The sequence below is a fragment of the Mycetomoellerius zeteki genome, unplaced genomic scaffold (genome assembly GCF_001594055.1).
Source record: "Mycetomoellerius zeteki isolate Tzet28-1 unplaced genomic scaffold, Tzet1.0 scaffold149, whole genome shotgun sequence".
Lineage (NCBI taxonomy): Eukaryota > Metazoa > Arthropoda > Insecta > Hymenoptera > Formicidae > Mycetomoellerius > Mycetomoellerius zeteki.
The window spans coordinates 1,883,463-1,908,443 of NW_017256436.1; the positions used below are offsets into that span (position 1 = coordinate 1,883,463).

A 24,981-nucleotide genomic window follows, 5' to 3' on the forward strand; every position below is an offset into this window, starting at 1 on the left:
CCGGCAGTCCAAAACATCCTCACAGCCCGTCGACGCAGCAGAATCAACAGCAGCAGCAACAGCTCCACGGCAGTCAACATCAACCACCGCCGTCTCATCAGCAATCGCACGGGCGTGATCAGATTCGCGATCATCCGCAGCAGCAACCGCAGCATCGTGGTGTGCCGACACCGGGATCGCCCACGAGAGGTTCACCACCCCAGGGCCTTCCTCTGAGTCCACCGCCGTTGTCGGCCGGGGGCGGCCCCGGGGCACCGCCGGGTATGGTGCCTCGTATGCCGGGATTGCCGCCGCCGGGACTGGGACTGCTGGGCCAGCTCGGTGGTATGCTGAGCGGACACCATGGCTCGCCGTTGGAACTAATGGCAGCTCATCACGCGGTTCTGCCACCAAGATCCTACAACAGTCCACCGCCGATTAGTACTAGCGATCCTACCGCCAACGAGTGCAAGTTGGTTGACTACCGTGGCCAAAAGGTCGCCGCGTTCATCATCGCCGGCGACACGATGCTCTGTCTGCCTCAGGCCTTTGAGCTGTTTCTCAAACACCTTGTGGGCGGCCTCCACACAGTCTACACGAAGCTCAAGCGACTGGATATCGTGCCGTTGGTGTGTAACGTCGAGCAGGTTAGGATTCTACGCGGTCTCGGAGCCATCCAGCCCGGCGTCAATCGGTGCAAGCTGCTCAGCTGCAAGGACTTCGACATTCTTTACAGGGACTGCACCACGGCCAGGTAGGTTGATGACACTCGGAGAAACGTGATAATAAGATTCTCCTGTCTGTTCAATTCTCGTTCGTCGATTAGGTCGTTACGATTCGTGAGCAGGCGTTTTTAGATCAAGAAAAACTTGCGTTTGTCTAATTCGTGGCATTGAGTTTGTAACTGACAATTGACATGCTAAATATTTCGGATAGGAGAGAGAGTAGGGGCTTTATTCTCGAAAAATATCACACACAAGAATACTATAGTATACGTTACGTGTATTATAGATTTTCGTATGCGATGTAGGATAAAAAAATATAGGCCTTCAGAACTCTTGAAACCGTGACTTAATTTCGACGAAACCAATTTTTTTGATGTTGCCTCGTGGCGATCGTGCCACGATTTTGAACGTTTCTGAAAAGAAATCCTATCCATAATAGCGACGGGTGGCAGATGTTTGTCGACTGTTAGCCATAATTAATGCCAGTCCATTTCGATAACAAGATAAGGAGAATAAGATTCCGGAAATAACACTCACATACTGAGCGCCTCAACGCGCTTCTTGGGCGCCGTTACTACGAACGGAAGCTACGATCCTCGCATACATTAATAACGCATGATGTCGCCGCTGGGCAGCACTTTATCTTCGCCCTGTACCTTGGCTTGGCTTTCACGCTACCAGTCCGCCAAAAAATACTTTAATTGTGTACCACCTACCGCTCTTTAAGACTTGATCATCGTCGAAAACAGCTCCCGGTGACCCTCGGGCCTTTTCGTATAGATAGTTCATGAGCGATCCTCATCGTGAAATTGCTTCACGAAATTGCATTTTGTGGTTTGAAAGGAATGTCATTTCAAGAACATAACTTTATTTGCATTTAAGATAGTCGCGTTAAAACGAGAGACATATCGTAGCTGCTTGTAAAATAATATTTACGCGAAATAGAGCAATCATTTGGTGCACCGTACGACAATCGAGAATTAAAATATCCGAGTCGTGTGGCAGCGGCACGTGCTCCTCGTTTCTAGGATTGTCACCGAGTTCCCGCGCCAACAGGTGTCCCTTTCACGGCAGTTTCTCTGAATGAATCGTCCCCGAATAGGGAGAGAAAGAGAGGATGTCGGGCGAGAGGAAGAGAGCCTGGTTGTACAAGCTCTCTCGCACCCCACCCACGAGGTAGACGACAGACGAAACGGAATGGTAAACGGAACGAGGGGATTTAAGGTCGCCAGAGAAAGTGTTGTCCTCTCGATGCCGTCTCTATCAATCCGGATCATCCCATCGATCAACATTTCGTTCTAGTCGATAGGCTCGACAATTTCATTCGATATACTCTCGACAAATTAATCACTTGCTATGTTTAATTGTCACGATATAATCGAGATTTTTCGGTATTCGCGGCGGGTCGTGAATTGCGTGGCAAATGAGCAATACTTATTCAGCGTGCGATGCGCAGTGGCAGTCACAACGGAAACGGATTCAACGCGACACAGAGAGAGGGACCGAGCGAGAGGGAACCGAGGGATATCCCGAGGGACGGAGTGAAAGAGCTAGAGAGATAGCCAGAAGGAGAGAGCGAGCGCGAGAGGTAGAAGGAGGAAGCTCGTAGGGATCGCAGGGATCCAAATAATCCCGAGTCGCAGTCACAGAACAGAATTCCGCGAGCCGTCGGCTCGTACGGGTCTCGCCTTTCCAAAGTACGTTTTATCGTTTCGTTAGATTGCTCTTCCTCGCGATGTCAAATTCAAACTATAATTCGATTAAAAAATCGCCGGTTTTCCTCGATATTCTATTACATCTCTGCCCATTAGAGATTAATCTTACGTTTCTGCTTTCCGTTACAAATAGTATTATGATCTAGAAAATGAGGACTTGCTCTTATTTCTTGAGTAATTTTCTCTAATTTTGAAATTCTGTCTCTAAAGTATCGTTTAACAGCACACATCTAGATTAGCATCTAATATCAAGGACAATTTTCAATTCGTTATTAGTATTGATGATCATATGTCCAGAAATATTCGTTGTGTTCATACGCGTCGCGATGATGTAAAAAAATGAAGCAACCTGGCTCTTCTTTAGCTTGCCCTCAAAATCCTCGGACATTCTATTTCCACTGGTCTTTCTACATTCTGATCGCAAAGAAACGAGATTGTAGAAAAGCGCAATGGCGATAGTGAAAAACAGGATGATCAAGTGGCTGGGACACGATCGTTTTGTGCAGTACGATCGCGTGTAACGTTGACGTCGTTACATTCTGATAATACACGGCAACGGTAGCGGTAGCAACGGGTACACACGGCCGTGCCACATCTACGACGAACCAAACCACACACCCGCACGCGGACGATGTAATACGCGCGCGCATGCACTTGCACACCTACGTGGAGCGACTGCACGTCGACCCCCGCGCCTCTTCTATCGGACCGATGCAACAGCATGCGCCCAGAACCGCACCAATAATTCAGGGGGATTTTTCTTGCGGTTTACAGCGCGGCACCGGGTGCGTTGTTCCGTTCGGACGGCCCGTAGATACACAACCGATTGCGCCGGACGTGCCGTATTTCGTGCTCACGGGCAGTAATAGTGTTGAAAAGCGAGGAATGCAGGCGACAACGACGAATGCAAAATTATAACGCCGCGAGAGAAGGAGAGAGAGAGAGAGAGAGTTCATACGCGAAAGAATCATTCGCGGCAGACACGCGTGTTGGGTTGCGCTGTGTAACAAACGCACGATGCGTTACTACAGCATATGTAGTGTATGTTTAAATGCCGCGTTATTTCTTATCGCGAGACTTCCTCTCCGTAGATGCCATCGTTCGAGCACGTCTTTAAAACGCGAATCCGAGCCGGGAGGTCACTATCTGATCGAGAACGCCGACAGATATTCCTGTTACACGCTGAAAAGTAATCGACTGCAATAATTGCGCGCGTCGTATATCATGCATATAAGTCGATGCGAGCCCTACGATAATCGGCAAGAAAATAATAATGTGGCCGCGTTGTGCACAACTAACGAGACGAGTCAATTATATTAATTAATTTGCCTAACTCGGTCGGACGAACGAAGGAACGATCGCCTCGCAAACTGCCTCTTCGGAATTGAGTCTCTAATTGGGAATTCGTGAAAAGAGGTCGCGTCGAGGAGACAAAGAGAGAAAAAAAAGAAAAAAAAGAAAAAACATAGAAGACATACGGAGGGAAAAGGGATAACGCGTGATTTTTCTTCATTCTTCCTTCTTCCTATCAAGCGCAGCGTTCAGTATACCTGGTATAACAGCCAGTTGAAAATACGTGGGAGTGCGCGCGGCCCTGGACTATAATTCTATGCGCTATTAGCCGTTTAATTATAAAATTGTGCATAGATTAATTGGCTCCCGTAATGGCCCTAACAATGCACAGACATATTGTGAGAGAGCGAGAGACACAGGGGAGAGAGGTGGCAAAGGGGAGAGAGAGAAAGGAGGGGTATATAGAGAATAGAACCAATGAAAAGAGGAGGGAGAGAGAAGGAGAGAGAGAGGAGAGAGAGAGAGAGAGAGAGAGAGAGAGAGAGAGAGAGAGAGAGAGAGAGATGGCAGTAGAAAGCCGTTATTAATATTTATTTCCTCTGCTCGCTCCTCCCAGCTCCTGGTTGTTGCCGTGCGCCGATGCGTGGTTATAGGCTACGTAAGCTTTTAATATCTATGCGCTCGTGTTAACTGCACGAATACACAAATAGGGCTCGGTAAAGTCCTCGTATGAACGCGACTGTGCTCTCTCCGCGGCTATGCTCGGGAAGCGTCGCGATATTATTTGACGGACGTCTCGAAAAGGGATCGCTCGATTCTTTTGCTACAGCGACGTCGAGTGGAGAACTATCATCTCCTCTTCCCCCTTCTCTTTCTCTCCGTCTCTTTCCTTCTTTCTTTCTCTGTGTATATACGAACACGTATCTATCTGGTAATTGTATCGTTTACAGCAGCTGGCAGGCCTCTCGGCCTTTTTTCCCCGTTACGTATCCTGCACAGGGAATTGGGCCGCCAGCGTGATATTATAAAGGCTCGCATGACCCCATTGTTAGCATTACTTTTCATCGAGATATATACGCGTATGTTGTTGCCGCCGTTCCGTATGTACACGCGCTAGTAGACTCACCCACGACGTACGTGAGCGAATGCGTGCGTGCGTGTCTCTCCATTAAATCTGCTTGTCGATTAATCCTATAACCGAAAACGAAGTCCGCGCGTTTGCCGCTGCTGTGCGTCAGTATCGTGAGAATAATTCAGGCAACTCTCCAATCGATGAAAACCGCGCGAGGTGGATAAGCCTTGAACTTTATAATATATAGTAACGAAATACAGCCACGCTCTGGTTTTTTTATTGATATAAAAAATGGAAACTTTTCCACCTCGATTGGAAAATTCAAATGCATCATAACGTATTCGAATGTCAGTTGTTATTGGTTATTTCGGAGCACGTATACGAGCTGTTTAATGACACAGTCACGACATCAGTTTTGTTCATTTATTCATTTATTCGTCGGTTTAACAGCTGTAAGCTACAGTTGTTTATCGAGTTGTTTAATTACTCGATGCCACTTTGAAGAGAAACCGGAGCGGTCTTCTCCGGTCTTTATAGAATCCTCACAGTCCTCGAAGCACGGCCAGCGGTCACTAATCTCTTCTTACAATCGTTCTTAATTTACGGAAATTAATTGAAAACACAAACCTGAGAGGGGTGCTTTTCTTCCCAGCATCCGTCCTCCCCCCAACCACGGTACCGTCCACCATTACCACCCAGCCTACTCCCGTGCTTCGCTCGTAATTCTCGGTAATTAATAATCTGCAACAAGTAATAATAAAGCCAGTAATCCGGCTGCGCGCGGCGCCGCGACCGGGCAGCGTTCTTAATTCTGGATAATTAATGCAAAGACAAACAAGAAGGATTAAAACCCAGGAGAGCTACCCACCAACCCACCTTACTGCTCTTTCTCTCGTTGTTTCTCCGTACTTTTCCCTCTTTTTAACGCTGCTGTTCGCTTGTACAACGCTTACAAAGATGGCCGACCGATGTATAGCGATGCGAGGTATACGCATTTTTTAAGTCTTATTTTTTTCCGCTCTTCAGAAAACTTATAATGTTTAAAATACACGCAATTATGTTACATCTTCTCTAAATTCAATTCGAAATATTCAATTATCAGTCTTTCGGTATTCAACGGATCGCTAGGCATCTGATCACAGAATGCTGCTGATTCTAATTGCGCAATTTAAAGCAATTAAGGAGGGCGTTAATTTGCATTCAGGCAGAGAGAGAGAGAGAGAGAGAGGGAGAGAGAGAGAAGAGTATGTGTTGGCTGCGCGTGTAACGATAAAGTCACAATATTATTATCACGATCTGCATCGTCTGCCGACTGTCTGCATGCGGTAAGATGAGATCGTTTCTCGAGGACGATGGGAACCCATGTGCGATACGTCCAGAAAGGAGACGAGAGCTGGGAGAGAGCAGGATGCGAGCGGGCCCATGGCTATAATCACGGGGCCTTGATGGTGAGATACAAATGCAAGTCATCGAGGCCCCGTATTGTATCGCAATGGCGCCAGGCTCCCGTTCCGCGTTTCCCTTTCGGCGTTCCTCGATACGTTCTTCTATCATGCCGTGCGCTCGACGGAACCTGAGAAAGGCTCTCAATTTAGAGCGTTAAATACGCGACTGTTGCGCCGATACGGCGCTGGTATTTTGTATTTCCTGCCGTGCCGTTAACGTGTATTTTCGCCAATCACGATGGGTCGATGCATACGGTTTGATTGAACTGCGGAGTTAATTTCTCCCGTCGTTTCTCGTATTATTATACAAGACAAATCGATCTTTTTCGCAAGACGTACGATTCGCACGTGTTATTTCGAAATACATGTATTATATATAATATAATTTTAGCAATATCGATTTTTTAACGTTTTTAACATTGTTGGAATATTTGTGTTAAATTTAATACATTTCACGTGTCTCAGACGGTCCACTCAAATTTTTGTGTTAATTTAACAAAAAGTGAAGATGTTAGAAAGTAGCACAGATATTATGTAAAAAAAATTACTATAAAAAAGGTAATACTAACACATATAATTTGTAAGCAAACTGTGGAAGCATATTTTTTCAGTATAATTAACATTTATGATATGTTAAATTAACACATATCTTATTCATTCATCTTAGAATTTACGTTTTAAAACACATGATTTTTGTTATTGGTTCACTTATTCATAAATTATGTTTTAATATTAAGAATTGAAGATCAATAAGCACAAAATCTTTAAATAATATAATTACATTATGTTAAATTAATACTCGAATGTTAAAAATTCAATATATACAAAATTTTAACAAAGACATGGATCGTTTCCAATACAAATACATGTTTTTTTACTATGTATTTTATTCTGTACATATTATATAAAAGAGATACATGCAGATTCAACTATCTTCTTAGATTACATTAAACATAAAACTTTTAAATAATTTTAATGTACATCACCTGATGATCGAATGTAGGCATCCGATTCTTATAAATTTTAACTTGAAATCACAATAAGTTTTCCTGTGCAAATTGATTGATAGCCGGCTAGATTAACGACGTGACGGGAAAGTGCTCGAATTGCGTTACATATTTTTAACATTGGCCCTCGCATCACATCGCAGGAGCCGAAAAATCGATTGTTTCTGCGCGAGCCAGTGACCTACATTAAAACAGCTGATTGTAGCAGCGATACACACGAGTCCCATTTCGTCGTTTCCCCTTGTTGCGATGCCACCCTCGTAAAGAACTATCCCCAAGAGCGCATCTTTCTCACTCGCCCGATAGGTCGGTGAAACCTAGCAACAACTCACCGAGCGAAACAAGGGTCCTTAATTCTTCTCTGTTTTTATCGTTACCCCAGATTGGAATCGTTTCTGTCAAGCGAAGTACGCGAATATTCATTACACGTAGCACTAATGCGAACATAAATTTGTAAATAATTCAAGCGAATAGATTGATTAATTGACACAGATCGGGAAATCTCTTGAAAATCTACCCTCTGAGAGAGGACGGTTATATTTCATTATAAATGATGGAACGGACTGAAAGACTTCAAGAGAAAGGTTTACATAAAGTAATAAATGTATAGATTGCGATAAAGCATTTTCTTTATCCAATCGATATTGTCTTATAGATTCCTTATGCTATCGTGTCCCGTATTACAGAAAACATTCGACGCGGCCGGCTCTTAACCATCTCCCTCGGGAGACACGTTTAAGAATCTCGCGTTTATACATGCAATCGCGTGTTCACGTCGAGTAAGCCGTGCCTCGATAGTAGCCAGGTCTCGTCGTGGACGTGTCGTGCTACCGGTGCGCTCGGGTCCGTAAATCCTTTACGGCAACAATTTTATGCGGCCGCAGATTTAACGGAATCGATCCGAGGGTCAGTACGAATCCTACCTCGACTATATTGCTTTCCTATTATCGTAATCGCTCATATCCGATAGTGGAGATTCGCATTAGACGATTAAGTTTCTTCTGCGTCTTTTTATTCCGTGCCTCTGTGTTTGTTTGCATACCTAGACCTGGAGTTATTATCTTCACGATATCGTTATTTACGATATCATTCGTGAAAAGGTAAACTGCTTGTCTTGTCTAAGTTGTCTTGGTCATTCAAATGTTGAAATACATCGAGTTTATCGTAGTTTGTTTTGCACAGTATAAATATATATATATATATATTTGTAATATACATATATAATTTACGAATGATTGATTAGCCGGAATGATACGGGAAACATTTCATAAATATTCCGATGAGATACACGTTGCTCGAATTATTATTATTATTTATTATTAAGTAATTTATTAGTAAGTAAAAATTTCAACTAGATAATTACATGTTTAATGATATATATTTTCTTGTAAGCGTAGAATTGCTAAAGGTATATACGACGCAAGAGAGCTTCTTAATCTGCAAAAATGTCGCCGCGTTGGTCGGTGGTGTTGCGTAATTACCACAATTATGCATTACCCGGTAATATCGCTGTGGCATTATAATCGTCGTCGTCGTCTTACGTCGGAATGCTGTAGTTGAATAAATTTCAAGTTTTCGTCTGCATAGTGGTCGAGCGGGTGTATGCAAACTGCACGAAAGGCGCCCTTTCCGTCTCTCGCGAGGCGGCCTGTCACAACGATACTCGGTAATTTCGAGTGATTCGTGGACGACGTCAGCGAGCATATCGCACCCCTTTCGCGAGAGGGGGCCTTCGTGTGCACGCTATAGCCACTCCAACTCGTTACACACGGTAATTAAACGACGCACGAGACCACCCGAGAAGCTAGGTGGCAGTTAGAACTTGGGCGTTTAAGAGAAATCAAGTCGTTGTTAGAACTCGGTACGCTCGTCTTGCAATTATATGTATATATATATGTTTATTCGGATCGATTGCGCAAACGTCGCGATTAGCATCGTAGAGTAGCCTGTAATTTACTTTCTTCGTTTGTTATGATCGCGAGTACGACGTGTAGGTAGTCTCAAAACGTCTCGGTGCCGCGTTATGGCACAATACATGGCGCCGAAGTCGCGATTGTTTGCGATTTTGTCGGGGCGAAATCGGTGTCGATCGTGGAGGCAGCGGCAGCTCGAGTGAAACCGTCTGTTTGGCTCGCGTGCCGCTGAGTTTGGCGCAACGTCGCGCGTCAATCAAAATCGGGCTCTCGGGTAGCTGCTCCTATAGTAATGATCCCTACACTCGATGTCGAGTCGATCTTACGTACATGGATGCCTGATAGCCCCTGTGATATATCCTTGAAGGGTGCCCAGGCTGCGAGTCGTCAGCCCAGTCAGCCCAGTCAGCCAACTCGACCGGCGTTTGCCGGTTTGTCGGGCGAACGGGCAAGGAGCCATCTTTACACGCGTGCGGTCCGCTCGCGTGATGCACGCATGCCACCTCTCCTCCTTGGTATTCCGCTCCTTGTTCCTCTATAGGGCCCATCGTCTCTAATTCTCTCTCTTTCTCTCTCTCTCTCTCTCTCTCTCTCTCTCTCTCTCTCTCTCTCTGTCTTTCGTTTCTATGTACGTCTTCCGGCGATCGCGGATGTTTCGGTTTTACGCGCGACCGTTTACGCACTTTTCCCTTTCGCGCACAGTTACGGATATAGGCTTACGAGATAAATACCGCGTGACTAGGAGATATCGATCGAGCAAGTTCACACGAGAATCCATAGCGAAGTTAGTGCCTTTAGGTTCTTCTTGATAGTCTTCGTGGTTGTTGATGACGATGCAGGAGAGAACGAGATGGAAAAGGAAGGCAGAATAACCGCCGATAACTATTATCGATCGTTATGTGCGAACCTAGATTGGATGATGATTCATTTATCTAACAATAAGTCGCACGATTTGCGTACCTACAATTCTGTTTGAGGATTCGTCGTTGAAAATCGGATGTCTTCTGGGTGAAGAAAAATGGACGATCGCGTGTTAAGTACGTTCTAAAATACGAGCGGTAATGTACACGATTGTTATCGTGGATCGCGGTACGTTTTGCGATCTTGCGATATCGCGTAAGCAAGGATATTTATATTCTAAATCAACGAGTTTGCCGGGCTATTAAGTTAGGGCAGAAATATGCATTCGACAGTCGCGACTCGAGTCCGAATCGTTTTTGGCATCAGCCGAAATTGCCCTTTCATTAACACGGCATCGCGATCTCGGAGAGCCCGGCGAAGGAAACCGGCTCTAAACCGGCACGCCATTTCTGGTGCAATCTCGTGGAGTGAATCATCCGATTTCATCTTCCTTCCTCTCTCTGCGATCTAGGCGATCTCGACGAGATTGGCGAAAGAGGAGGGGCGCTCTCCGCGTGCATATACTCCTAATCCAAGCATAACAGCATGCAAATATAATACGAAACGATTCGGTCTACGACCTCTTCGACGATGACCGAAAAAAAAAATGAATGGCGAATCCTCCAGCCACTTCGATCTTACAGCAAATTCGATTGGATGCACTCAATGCGCATGCACTGGTGCACATTAAAGCCGTTGTACACAAATTGACGTAAAAATATGTGTTTAATATAAATATAAAAACGAATTAAACCATGAAATCCTCACTACATTTTATTGTGCTGTTAAATAAAAGCTGTACATTATAATTTGAAATATTTGTATTTTACTTTTACGCAGATTAAATCAGTGTATATAACGGCTTTAATATGCACTAGTGCATACTAGTGCATCCAACCGAATTCTCTGTTAGAACTTTTTTGCTATTTGAGCTTCTGCATAATCGGACTCTCTTCAAAGAACTGACTAACGATTGTTAAATCATCTCTTTTTCCCACTCAAGCTAAACCTAACTTTTAATTTTGATCGGCGATTGTATATGAACGACGGATTTCTTATGCGATCGCCGGAAAGTTTTTAATACGCTCGACGAAAAAGTTACATCTTAATTTACATTTTCAATCGCAGTGTTTCATGAATTACTTCTCATTCTCGGTCATGTTAACGTGGTCGTAGTGTAACGCAATCTTTTAATTCGCTCGCTGTGTACGCCGCGCGTACTCGAGATAACGATGAATAATATGTAATTATATCATTGTTCGGAATTAGCTGCCAGCCGTTGTTGTTACACACAGTTCGGGGGCCCGTGAACGAGCAGCCGAGGTGTTATTAGCGCTTGACATTGATACATCCGACCACGTTGTGTTCGCAGTGGCGTGGATATCGCGTTATCTGCTCCGATATATTCGATCGGTTCACCGATCGCGTTGGCGACGATTCCGTAGGCAGGTGCTCGCTGTATTTGTCGCTTTGATGAGGGGCCCGAGCGATAAGCGTGAATTAATTAAGGCGGATGCAGCAGCGAATGACAGGGAGTTAAGAAAGAATTTTAATAACTTTGCCTGAGAGTGAAAAGATATTATTACATTTTGGAGATTATATAAACTGTGCGTTTATTAAAAAAAAAAAAAGAAAACAAATTTCAGGTCATTATTAATTCATAGCTCAGATAGCAGCACAGAGTTAAAACAGAATTAAAAAAGAATGCAATCGTTATACGTCATCAATTCCGAGTTCATTTTCAGATGCAAAAAGAATTCCGAGGGGTAACTACTAGCTGAAATATTGTCCCATAGATTACATGATTTCATGTGATTTCATCTGATTACAAATAATTTTTTCCTCTATATATGAAGTAATTTGGTAAAATATACAATTTTATTTAATATTATAAAATGATTTATCATGATTGCATATGTAATTATCGGATTGTACATAAAAATTTCATATGAATTTTATAATGATTTCGAGGACTCTGTCCCACGATTACATTAAGTGGTTACCCCTTCGAAGAATTCTTTTCAGAATTTTTTCAAACTTTACGACTGAACTTCTTTTGAACTCTCTGTGCTATCTGGCGATATATCAATAATCAATATTAATAATGTTAATATCAAGAATAGTCGAGGATAATTTTCGATCGAGATAGAATTGAACAAAACGGTCTGTTCGCTGAAAATCTTGACTGTTGCGCACGGCGAGTATCCACCAGCGAACATAGGCATGTAATTACGGAGGATTCTGGCTCTCGAAAGCGTTCGCTATTTATCAACGTCGCTCGTTATGGCGTCTTCTCGGGGCAGAGCTATCCGGCAAAAGCAGAGAAAACGATCGCGGGTGGCGTTCGGTTCGGTTTAATTGTCAAACTCAAGAACGTTCGCCAAATCGAAATGCCGCTTATGTCTTTACCGATCGGTAAAAAATCCAAGTGCATTAAACGATTTAATCTCTAATGGCGTTACGGTATATGATATACATATGTACCGCAGACAAGAAGCGAGGATCGAACCGCATCGCGCTGCGAATAAATTATAGGATGATTGTGCACGATCGTGACGTTTCGCAAGAAAAGTTATGGCCCGTAGGCCGTTGAAATTGCTTCAATTACTAACTTTACGTTTTCCAACGTGCCTTGGCGATCGTACGTTCGATCGCGATAAGAACGCGCCGCCGATTTCTTTTTAATTCGTTGACGATCCGAAGCGTCGAGAGTATTTCGCCGTGCGCGTACATACCGGAATGCGAGAAGACAGCGGTGGGGGCGGCGGATCCTAGTGCGGTGTCTCGGGCGATTATTATCGCCTGACACAGGCCATAAAGTACATTTTAATTCGCGCACATCGCGCGAGATAAGACCGGCCTAGACTAGCTAACCGAGCACTGTGCGTGCTTGAGTACGTATCAAGAGAAGGGTGTACGATACGACGGGCGATCGTGGGACAATCAGACTTGCAAAAACGGGACTTAATTGGGCCTTTAATCGCGGCGGAATGATGATTAATCGCATAAGAGTCTTGGGCGTAATCTGGGGTACTCGAAAACGGGCCGCAAGATAAATCGCATACGTCCTCGTGGCGAGAATACCGGCTACGTGTACGCCAGAAAACGATTGTAAGTTAAACACCTGCGAGCCTCGCGTGTAATATCGCTGAATTATTTATCTATCGACAGATGATAGATACTTACCTGTACTCCCGCGAGATGCGAGAAGAACCGTATTGACGATGGAGTTCGTACGCGCGCGCGCGCGCGCGCTTAAACGTGTCCAAGTGTGTTGCCGTTAACTTAATACGCGGTTTTGTCTGTAACCACATGTACAATATGAACGTACACCCGGCTCCTCGTTGACTCGATCGTATCTCACGCCGCTAGAGAGTTTAGACAACCGTTGCCCGCGGAAATATCAGCATTGTATAAACTTGATCCCGCATGTTGGGGGATTCTATACACGCGATGTATTACGGGAATCTTCTGCTCGGCCAATTTTGGATATGAGGCTAAAGAAAGCAGACGCAGAAATAGGAGAACGGGAGAATTCCGTTCCGTTCGTCCGTCCATCCATCGTCGCTCGAGAGAACGAGCAATTTTGTTGGCGCGGATATTTTGTTGCTTACTCTCATTCTTCTCTTCTTCTCCCTTGACCGCGGTACTCTAAGCAGACCCTACCATCTGCCCCTTTTTCCCGCGTTCGTTGCCCTTTTTCTCGTTTTCATTTCTCGCCGCGTACGTAGATACTTCAGTATATCATGTAGTATTTTAGAAGGTATCTAAGATTACAGTATTAAGAGGGAAAATCGATCGAGAAATGTTCAACGCCGTTAAACGAAGACGGTCTTGGTGCTTAATAATATTTTTGTATGAATTCTTCTAACTCATGCAAATTGTGCACCGATTATTTGTCGGTCTTGAAACACAATCCTAAACTGAAGCTGGATTACGTAATCACAAATTAAATTTTCAAAGAATTTAATATTGCTGAGGTGATATTTTTCGTAATAAATTCTTTAAACAGTAAAAACATTTGTGTATGAAAAACGGTCCACTCAAATTCTTAGGTATTAAAATTTTGTGTTAAATTTTTAACATATTCAAATATTAATTCAACACAATGTGATTGTGTTATTTAAATATTTTGTGTGTTAAATTAATATTCAATATTTCTCAGTTTCAAAATAACATAAATTATGGGTTAGTGAATAATAAAAATAATGTGTTTTAAGACGTAAATTCTAAGACGAATAAATAAAATACGTTAATTTAATATATCATAAATGTTAATTTTACTGAAAAAATATGCTTCGGCAGTTTGCTTACAAATTGTATTAGTGTTTTTTGTGTTAATCTTTTTTACACAATATTTATGTTAGTTTATAACATATTGAAAAAGAGTGGACCATTCGGGACGTGAAATGTGTTAAATTTAACACAAATTTTCTAACAGTGTACAATGTTTTTAAAGATGTTCATTAACATCGATAATATTAAATTGCTTGTCAATTAATTTGTGATATTACGTGATCCAGTTTCAGTTTAGGATTGTGTTTCAAGATCATCAAATAATCGACGCGCAACTCTTATTTAAATTGTAAAATATATTCACACAATAACATTATTAGATTCAACGGCTTTAAACGGCTCTCTTTGCTTAATTGTGTTGTATTTAAGATTAATGAGAATAATATAGCACGAAATTATTACAATTTTTTTACAAATCTTTCAATCTATTTGAAACATGAAAAAAATTTGTGTATTCATGACACGCGTCGAATGTTTCGAACGATTTCAGTGAAATCGAACGATCTCGTGATCGACATCCTGCTTCCGGTGAACCTGTGGCGGCGTGACGACGCCGAGGACGACGTACGGCGCAACTACATATTCCATTCCCTTAAGAAAGTTCGCAAACGAGCTGCCGCCGTTAATGAGGCGATATTTCAGTTTTTGAATAACTGACCTAGCCCGGGAGAGAAAGAGAGAGAAAGAGCCCGGGATACACGTCGAACCGGTTCCGAGAGCAGTCTCGGCCGCGTCTACCCGTGGAAACATATGTCTCAGCGACGCGGCTTCCCCCCTCATCGGCCTTTGTCCGGCGTATTGTACGCGCGACCGCTCGCGCGCTTGTTCCCGATTTTATCGGCTTGGTGCTCATAATTCGCGCGTTGCATGCGTATCTGCTCATCTGGCTTGGAGTCTTCCGCGCACCTATGCGCAGCCTTTCCCCTTTTTTCGTCGTTGCTTTTATCGGCCGCGCCACAACACTGTACGTACACGCGCATACATCATCCGGTCGATTCGGTACCTAATGGCCGTTTCAGTCTCGGACGTGTACCCTACGCTTCGATCGTCTCCTCCCTGGCCGCGAAGTTTCCTTGTCAAATCTCATTTTCCCCGCGCATCGCGCGTGATGTGCGCAACGAGAGCGCGCGCACGAGTGCACGCGGTTTACCGTTCTCGGCGCATCGGAAATTCTCGGCGAAACATTTCTTTTTTTTTCACCTGTACCTTCGCGCCGCGCGAAATCGACTTGAGATCGAAGATCGATCTTGGCGAGGCGAGGACATGCTTTTTTTCGTTCCGAATCACCGATCGTTTCTCATGTTAATAGACGTTTCATCGGCCGGACGAGGCCGAGAGGTTGTTCTTCGCTTCGCGACGAAAGGTCTGAACAAGTGGCGGGAGGGTGCTAGGTCGATCGAACGAGGCTGCTTCGGGCAAACAAGAAGCCGTTGCTGCGGCTGCCGTTTGGTGTATACGCAACATAGTAGCGTGGAGAATGAAAAGAAGAAAGACTAGGCCGTATCGGGTATTAAGAGAAAGAGAGGGATAGAAAAAAAGAAAGAAAGAGACAGAGAACGAGCGAGATCGTCGATCGAGGGACACGGGCGAAAGAGATTCACTGCCGATCAGATATCGACGAATCGAAATGAAAACCAAACAAGCCCACCTCCCGCCAATCCAATCCCATCCGTCCTCGCGCCGCTGCGCCTCGTTCCATCGATAATTGATAGAATAAATTAAATCATTTGTCTTGGTGGGAAATTAAAAAGGTAATTTATATACGGATAGTCGGGGCGTACCTGACTGAACCTCGATCGAGAGGAAGTAAAAGAGAGAGGAAGCGAGAGAGACAGGCGAGCTACACCTACACACGTGAGTCTGTTCGTTTCCTCGTGGCGCATTAGACGCGCGGAGGAGACGATCCCGGGATGCATCATTTCGGAATTACCTAGCGCACCACGTGAGAAGGAGAGGCAAAAATGTAAGACAGAGAGTAGGTATATACGCGAAGGGTAAAAAGGTGGGGGATAAGAAAAGAGCGGGAACTATACGCGGTGGGTGAATCGTTTTGTTTTTGGCTCTTTCGTCTTTCGATTTATTCCTCGCTGATGAATCAGGTGTGGCTTTTTCTCTTTCTCTCTCGACCGAGGGCGAGATTACTTTTGTGGGCGGGTCGCTTTCTGTCAGTGCCTCCGAGGTTACATCCAGGTATATTCAGAGAGGGAGAGAGAAAAGGAGGGAGAAAAAAAAAGAGAGAATCTCGCGCTAACGTTCGGCCTGTCTCTCTACGTGGGCAATTCTTGCGCTCCCGAGTTCTTCTCTCAGCTTGTCTTCCTGATTTGATGTAAATTGGAACACGAGAGTAGTGATGGTACTCTGTGATACCCTCTCGCGTGATCGAATACTTTCATTTGCACGAGTGTATCAATTTCTAACATTGTATTTTTGCGAGTATAATCTCATTTGGGATATATAGTTCTTTCGGCGTGACGATCTGTCGCGAGTTGAAAATATCTCTGTATCATTACATCGACGACTGCGCGTTAGAGTTGACGTAAAAATGTCCGTTATCATTTTAAATTGGAGATTTGACATAAGATAAAAATGATGCGGTGCGTATCGAAAGGTTAACGAGAGGTCAGCAAACGAATTTCTTTGCGTTCAGAATCCGCGATGCGGATCGCCTATTGAGAAGAAATAAATCTACAGTACAACGAGGTCGTAAAACGCCCGGATACCAGGCAAGAAACGAGGGATACGGGCACCTACGAAAGAGGCACTCGACGGAGGCGGTCTCAGCGCGAGCTCACGTGTTTGAAATTACAATAAATATTAGGCGCCAATTAACAGGGATGTTTTCACAGATGATACGCGCGCCTGATATATACCAGCCGTATATGTCTACGTACCGTGATATTCCATGAGGGGGGGGGGAATCGTACCTCGACGCCATGCCATGATCGTCATCGTCATTACCACCGTCATCGTTTTCAACGGGCCAACATCGAGCACGGCGCCTCTGATGATATTGGTTTAGGCGCATCACTCCCCGCGATTGCTAATAAATAACGAGAGGAACTTGCCGAGCGTCGAGACGAGCGGCGAGAGTGAGGGAGGGAGGGAGGGAGGGGGAGAGAAGCGATTGCTCGGCTTTAAGGAAGAGAAGGAAGGGCTCTGCGGCGGGTCCGGGATACGTGTAAGGAAGAGAACGAGGAGGGCCCTACTTTGACGGGCCGATGGTCGGCCATGGCCCGACCGTCTGTTTTCTCAGGCAACAACAGAAAACGAAATATATGCGCGCGAAACGCAACACGCTCTCTTCCTCTCTCGCTTCCTCCCCGCTTTCCTCTCGCATCTCTTCCTACTTTACTTCATTCTGCGCTCTCTGCTCCCTGTCTATCCACCACGTCGCCGTCTCGTCTCCGTCTTACCTTCCCTACCATTCTATTGGGATGCAAAGCGCGAACAGTGTCGGTCGTTAAATTTGTTTTCAGTCGGGAATGACTGGGAGGCGATAGACCGCCGTCGTCGTGGAATGATATCTTGTATGCGTTATTTCTTGATATTTAATATTAATATTAATTACGTATATAATATAAATAGTAATTGTAAATGTGCCTCATTAATGCGATAAACGTATAAAAAGCTACTCCGATCAATTGATATACGGTAATTAACACATCTGTAATTAATAGACATGATCTACGGTTCTTGGTTGTTTGAAGAATCTTGTTGAATAGCTCTTGATATATGTAGACGATGACACGCGGACAGGTGAGAAGTGTTGGCGAAAGGTTGACGATGACTCGACGCGCGATACCCCTCGCGCCAGTTTAAAACGAGCGAGTGAGAAAGCGATATCGTACGGAAAGCTAAAGGGCGAATATAACAGGAAAAACAAAGCTCAGTCTCGAGAAGCGGCAGCGAAGGACGATTTGTTCGCGCCGCGGGAGTTCGGCTTAACGAAAATAAGCTAACTTCTCACATAATTCACTGGGGACTTGGTCCCGGGATCCGGGGCCTCTCCTCCACCTCCTTCTCACGAAACGAGCGAAACGGACGAATACAAATAGAAATCATTAATGGTTTTGTTTCGAGAGCTCAGTCCCGGCCCCAAGCCAAGGCGGAACGATAATGATTCGTTAATGATTGCCCGTACCCACACGTCGTCGCTATGAGATTCGATTCTTCCCTTCTGCAAAGTGGAAACGACTTTGTCTCGCCCGACCGCAAGTACAAACGCTCTGGCGATGGAACAATCGCGATTTCACGCGGATCGAGTAACATTTCGTCTCGACCGAAACATCGAAATCATGATGTATAACGGACGCGAAGGAAGTGAGCAGGTATCGACTCGGACCATTAAAAACACCGCATCATACATCATTGGCTTTTCAGCACGAATGTTCGAAAGTGTTTTAAATCGTGTGCGTTAAACGATACCATCTTCATCTCTGGCCTTCGTGATAATTTTCTCATAAACAGATCCGTCCTCGTTTGTTATAGTCTCAATTTATTGTGTCCTCGTACCCCACGTTTGTTTCGGCTGAAAACGTTTGAGCTTTATGAGCATTGTAATTTGTAAAAGATTCTTTTAAAATCGGATTTGAAGGAAGAAAGCAGAGTGCTTTGAAGCATTTCGCACGATAGCTGCACGATAGCTTTCCACTTTGACTTCTCGACTTTTGGATCTGAAAATGATCGCTAGATATCCAACATACGGTTCGTCTATAGGCATTAGGGTCCACAGAGTACATACGTGAAAGCATTTCTTCCCAGCAGCCAGTCGGAACGCGGAGCGGAGCGTCGTCGTATCGATCAATGACAAAAATGTTTCGAACAATACGACCCCGTTTCTTTATTATAGTCATCAGTCATTCGGTATAAATATTAAATTCGCTAAAAAACTCGCCTCGACGGCTATGGGAGGTGGGGTCGAAATTGCACCGTCAGTCTGCGGCACAAAGAATACATGAGAGAGCAGCTGACCGATATCGTCGATCGAGGAGGGGTGTGCCGATCACGGTGGATTCTGTACGATCTGAAATCGACTTTTGCGATTGCTATCTGATAAAAAGGGATTACGCGCTGTCACGACGCATAAAGATGGAAACTTAGCTCCCTATAACTCGGCTCAATTTTTATCCAATATACTTGCTGAGTAATTCAGGATTAAATTACAAGTATCGTATTTAACTTAAACCAACTCTACCATAGTTCTCTGAAAGCACATCTTTTTCACACACCATTATTAGGAGGAGCGAGTTCGTTGAGCGTGTTGAAGAGTGCACTTGTGCCGTGAGTTAATGCTTTATTGTTGTCTATAATTGCACTCGCGATCAGCGTGTAACCAGCTTGCGCTTTCGCGAATATGCCAATTACCGGATGGCCTGGATACGACGACGAATCTCGGTGGCGAGGAGGCTCCGTAAATATCCAGAAGCAACGGTCGCGTCTCCTTCGCAAGTCCTCTCGAGGCAGGGGAATCATTGTGGCCGTTAGGAACAAAAGGAGTTTCAAAAGAAGTAGCCGAGGGAGCCCATTGTCGTGGGAAGCGGCCGTTTAGTGTTCGATAATGAAGAACATCTGAGAGGGAGAGAGAAAGCGAAGGTACAGAGAGTGCCTCGGGAGGAAACAACGAACGTGTCCGGGCTGTAACTAAACGCACGCCTCGTTCGAGTACCTACGAGAAGAGCACTTCGGCACTCGGGAAGGATAGCAGGATACCGGCTGTTCTCTCTCTTGTCTCGACTAGACAATACGTTCGATCCTCGTAATAGGTTTATAATTATGAACGTGACAGAATGGATCGCGCCACTAGAACGAAGACTTTTTCTTCTCAGACTTTGTACAGAGCACAATCCGGATATACAATCGCGTTGCGAGATATTCGAATAGACGTCGCTTGACATCGTTGAGTTTAAATGTTACATCCAATTGTATCATGGCTTATTTTTTATTAAATATAACTTTGTTAATTGTGTGTTCCTATCGTCGTCTACTTTACATCATTGAGACAATATGAGATTGTAGAATTGTGAAAAGTGAGATGTGATCTCTTTTGATAGTTTTACATATGGACCGCATTTTATGAATACAACTAATTTTTCACTGGACAATATAATTTGACCGAATTTTCTGATAATGTATGTAAGAGTGTTTGTTATTTTACATTGAAAATGACCCGATCGGTGTCGAAACGTTTGTATACATACGTTTATTAAAGATCTTACAATTTAATTGGCTCGTTGCCCTTCCTTTATTTATTGATTTATTCTAATTGAGCCATATTAACATTTATTTATTCGAATAGATTTCTATCACTTATATTGTAAATCCAAGTGTGTAAAAAATGACTTTAATACATGTATGCTATTTAGTTTCCCGCATAAAAATTACACTGTTATTTATTACACATTTAAATGTGTGAATCCATTTGTATGTAGTACAGTGTGTAATTTTTATACAGAAAACTGATCACACACATATATATCACACACATATTGTAGCTACCTTTTTACATAACTGGATTTGTAGTGTATATACTTTGCTATGTAATATAAAGAACATTCTCAACAACCATAAATTCATTCAGTCTATTCTGATCGCGAGAAAAAAATGCGAGTTTCAGTTCTATATTAGTTAGAGATACGTAACTCAGGAAGTATCTCAAAGTGTTAAGATTTCTACATTTTGCTCGATCGAGGAGAAGAAATCTCCGACGCGACCGCGCGCTTCTTTCGCGACGCGATACATGCACACGCATTTGCGTCCTCGATAACCAGGATTTCACGGCGGCCGATGATGGCGGGAACACATTGAACCGACCTCGCTCGAGAAACGGCGCGCCGTAATCGTTTCAGATAGAAAACAGGAAGCGCGAGCGTGTTGATCGACGAGCGAGCGAGTGAGCGAGCGAGCGGACGAATGCGTCTACTAGTCTCTAACGCTAGGCAACGCGCTAAATAATCGCTTCTGTAGGCATAAGCGAGCACAATGGTACTCGGCATTAATTAACGTACAAATTAGCATCACCGGGGTTAGCGAACAGTGATTACGTTTTAATGATACCAACTGGCAGCGGCGGTTGCGATTCCTCGGGTTGTTGGCAACGCGTTGAGCTCGATACGTAGATACTCGAAGATTGCCTGTCCCATTCCCTTTTTTTTTGTATCCATTCAACGTAATTTCTATTGTCTCTCTCTTTCTCTGTCTACCTCTTGGGCACGTGCTTTTCCTCATTCCACGCAGGAGGAGAAACGGCGCTAGTAACTTGAAAGTATCGAATCGCTGCTATAAAAAACGATTCTATATATTAAATTCTTTCGAAGGATGGTGAGCTGACGGTATTACGAGCCGTTCCCCTCTCATCTTTTCCCTTACATCCTTTCGCGTCGGAATTATTACATTGCCATGTACGCTTCTCATGTATTTTTTATCTGATTGTGAGATTTCGTCTTCCTATCTCGAATGCCTTTCCGAAACGGGAGGAAATACGTATATTATCACTGTCATTAGTCTTTACGTTCCTTTCTCGTAGTTGAGTTTGTATCTTTGTGCGAGTTAATACTTTTTTCTATAGTTGTGAAATATCGCGGAAATTCGCGGTTACTCGTTTCGGTTTCACCGCAGACGCTGTCGACGTGAACGCTAATTGCGCTAATTCGCATGTAGCGCAATCGTAACGTTATTTTGAACCGCCGTGCTGGTGAATGCACTCGCCGCGCGCGACTCTTTTTCTTTTTTTTTTTCCTTTATAGAAATGTCGTTGCGCAATTTTTTACTTTTCCGCGAGACCACGCGGAAGCATCGCGCCCGATTTTACCGTAGATCCTGTTCGTGCGAGAACGTTACATTGTGATAATCCAACAATAAGGCGCGTCCTACCTATTCCTTCGGTCACGCTCTCGCGCACATAACATATACCGATGCGTTTGCGGCACGTGGTGCACGCAAGACGTTTCGATTCACCAGAGGCACTGCTAAATGCATGCAATTAACGCGAGTATGTCGTGAGACTCATTGAATTTCTAATTACGGATTATGTACATCTCAAGTCGGAATTTTTTACACTTTTCACCGATATTAAATTGACACCGAAAATGTTATTTTAGACAAATAGGTTTATGCTGCGCTTCATAATTATTTTCGTGATGCATTAATCCAATCTATTTCTGTATGTTAGAAATTTGTAATAAAGCCATCACATTAATAACTTCACGCTAATGCCGTTGATAATCACAGTAGCGTGTGGGTAACGTTAAATTTTCTTGCATTTAATACTCGTTTAACTGATAACATGCGCTGCTACCGTGCGAGTTCGCTTCTTTCCGGAATCCCCGTGCGTTCTTAATTAGTTTCCTCGCCCTCGACATTGTAATGCACCTAGCGAGGTCGTTAATACGCGAGTCGTTAATACGGCCAGTCCAGAGCACATTAGCGTTACGCGTGCACTCTTTAAGCTTTCGTGCGTTTAAGCATTAGCATACGTTCATATACAATGACGATGCATCCTGGAAACTTCATAAAAGAATAGCGGGTGACGTGCGAGATAAAAAAAAATCAACTTTATTAAATATTATCTCTTCTGTATTTATCCCGCAATTTTTGAAGTTTTATTGGTGAGATAACATTTCGGATATGGTCATAATGTCAATCACGTACGTTATAATATCACGAAGTGCCGCAACGGAATTCACCTTTAGCAAAATATCGATCGAGTTTCTGGCAAGTCTGAGAGCGCCGTCTAGAAGAGAACTTCCGTTTTTACCGTCCACGGCAGTCTCGCCACATACGAAGCACCTTAATTATTAAAGAACCCCGATCCTAGATGCTGAGAATCGCGAGGCGTTACGCGACGTGCCTCCCTCCGTCTGCGCACTCCGAACTCGTTTCCTCTTCTCGACGCTCGTCTCAACGCGGACAGCTCGTACAACCCGCATTCGTTTACCGCGATCTCCCCGCCTTATACGTCCGAGAGGATCCTCGCATGATAATTAGCGATCGCATTATTCCTCGTCCCGTGCCTCTTACCAGCTTCGGAGCTTGTCAGCGACGCGACTTCTCGCACAACTCTGGCGCGTAGCGAACAGAGAATCAGATTGTCACTGAAACGACGGAAACGCGTCTCTACGCGGAATGGCGGACTAACGTGTCAACGATATTACACTAGGTACATATACAGTATGTATGGATCTTCTCCGTTCGACGTGCATAAGACGATATACGAAAGACGCATTGTGGCATCAACGTTTACTCTCGCAATTCCGTCACCTCCTCGGATAACGAGCGTTTCGCTCGGACTCTCTGAAGTTAGCATGTCATTCTATTAATATGAAAAAAATTAGTGACAATAGCACTTTTCACGGTCCTACAGTTTCTTATAAAAAATAAAAAAAGGTTCCGTATTTTTATATTAAGAAACCAAAATTAAAAATATGGCGTGCTAATTTTTTATTTTTAATTTTGATTTTTTAATATAAAACTGTAGTAATTGCACACATACAACACACAAAAAATTACATACTACATGTAATATACTCTATATGTCACGTTTGTTATATGTAGAGTATTTTACATATGTGGTGTATAATTTTTTGCAATTACTGTACAGTTTTAATAATGTATTCTAAAGAATAATGAAAATTGAAAACTTTATGAAAAAAATTCTATCTATCGCTTTTTATTCATTCTCACACACTCAGATAATATCGATTTTTGCTGCTCAGCTGATTCTCCCTTTGACGTCATCATTAGAAAAATCAGCTGAGATTCGCAAATCGATCAATGGTAAATATTAATTGTTACATGCAAATTATTAAATCATTTTATATACTTATTACAAATTTGATTAATTTATTTATTATTCTACTTAAAAGGAATTATTAAATTTAAGTTTGAGTAATCAAGTTTATTTTTGTTTTACATGATGAAAATATATTAAAATTTATTTATTGATTTTATTATTATTTCGAAATTTTTACCAAAAGAAGTGAAATTATATGATTTTACAATAAATTAAAAATTGAATTGCATTTTTTTATGTTTAATTCTTTTGTGCTATTAAACTTACACGTAATTCCTAGGGTCATAAACATTTAATAACATATAATAATAATTAATTAATTAATTTACATGAATATTTTCTCGATCAAAAAGGTACATTTTATGCGTCAAATAAACATGTTTAATTTAATGAGATAATGACCAATCATTTATCTTACAATTTTTAATTAATAGAATATGAAATTTGACATTTATCTTATACGCACGTTGATTATTTCGTAATAGCAACGATTTGACACTCGCACTTATAACACATTGTTGTATACACAAGATCACGTTGTTGTTATTCACATGGTGAGATGCGAGTGTGTAGACAGTATCTATGAGTGTTTTCATACTTCTCATTGCTTCTTCAGAAGTTGCAACGATTACTAAGAGATATCAAACGTAATCTTTCCCCTCAGATATTAACCTTTAGAGAGGACAAGAATTATTTTGAAAATTGTACATGTGTTGTATAGTTGTAGAACATTCTTTACATTGTACTGTTAAATCTATAGTTTAATTTAACTTAATGTGAGTCGCCGCTACTCCTACTCAATCATATCGTTGTTTTATACTAAACAATGGTTATATTTACGGTGACCAT

General features: G+C 43.1%; 1 protein-coding gene across 4 annotated transcripts in view; it reads left to right on the plus strand.

The window, feature by feature from the left end:
- The first annotated feature begins 196 nt into the window (after positions 1 to 196).
- The window catches only part of dac (dachshund family transcription factor), a 197,775-nt gene continuing 172,990 nt past the window's right edge, over positions 197 to 24,981 (plus strand). For all 4 annotated transcript variants that reach the window (XM_018444330.1, XM_018444331.1, XM_018444329.1 and 1 more), the window contains exon 1: positions 197 to 733. In XM_018444330.1, coding sequence (XP_018299832.1) covers positions 264 to 733 — 470 coding nt within the window. In that variant the 5' untranslated portion in view covers positions 197 to 263. The remainder of the gene's footprint in view (positions 734 to 24,981) is intronic.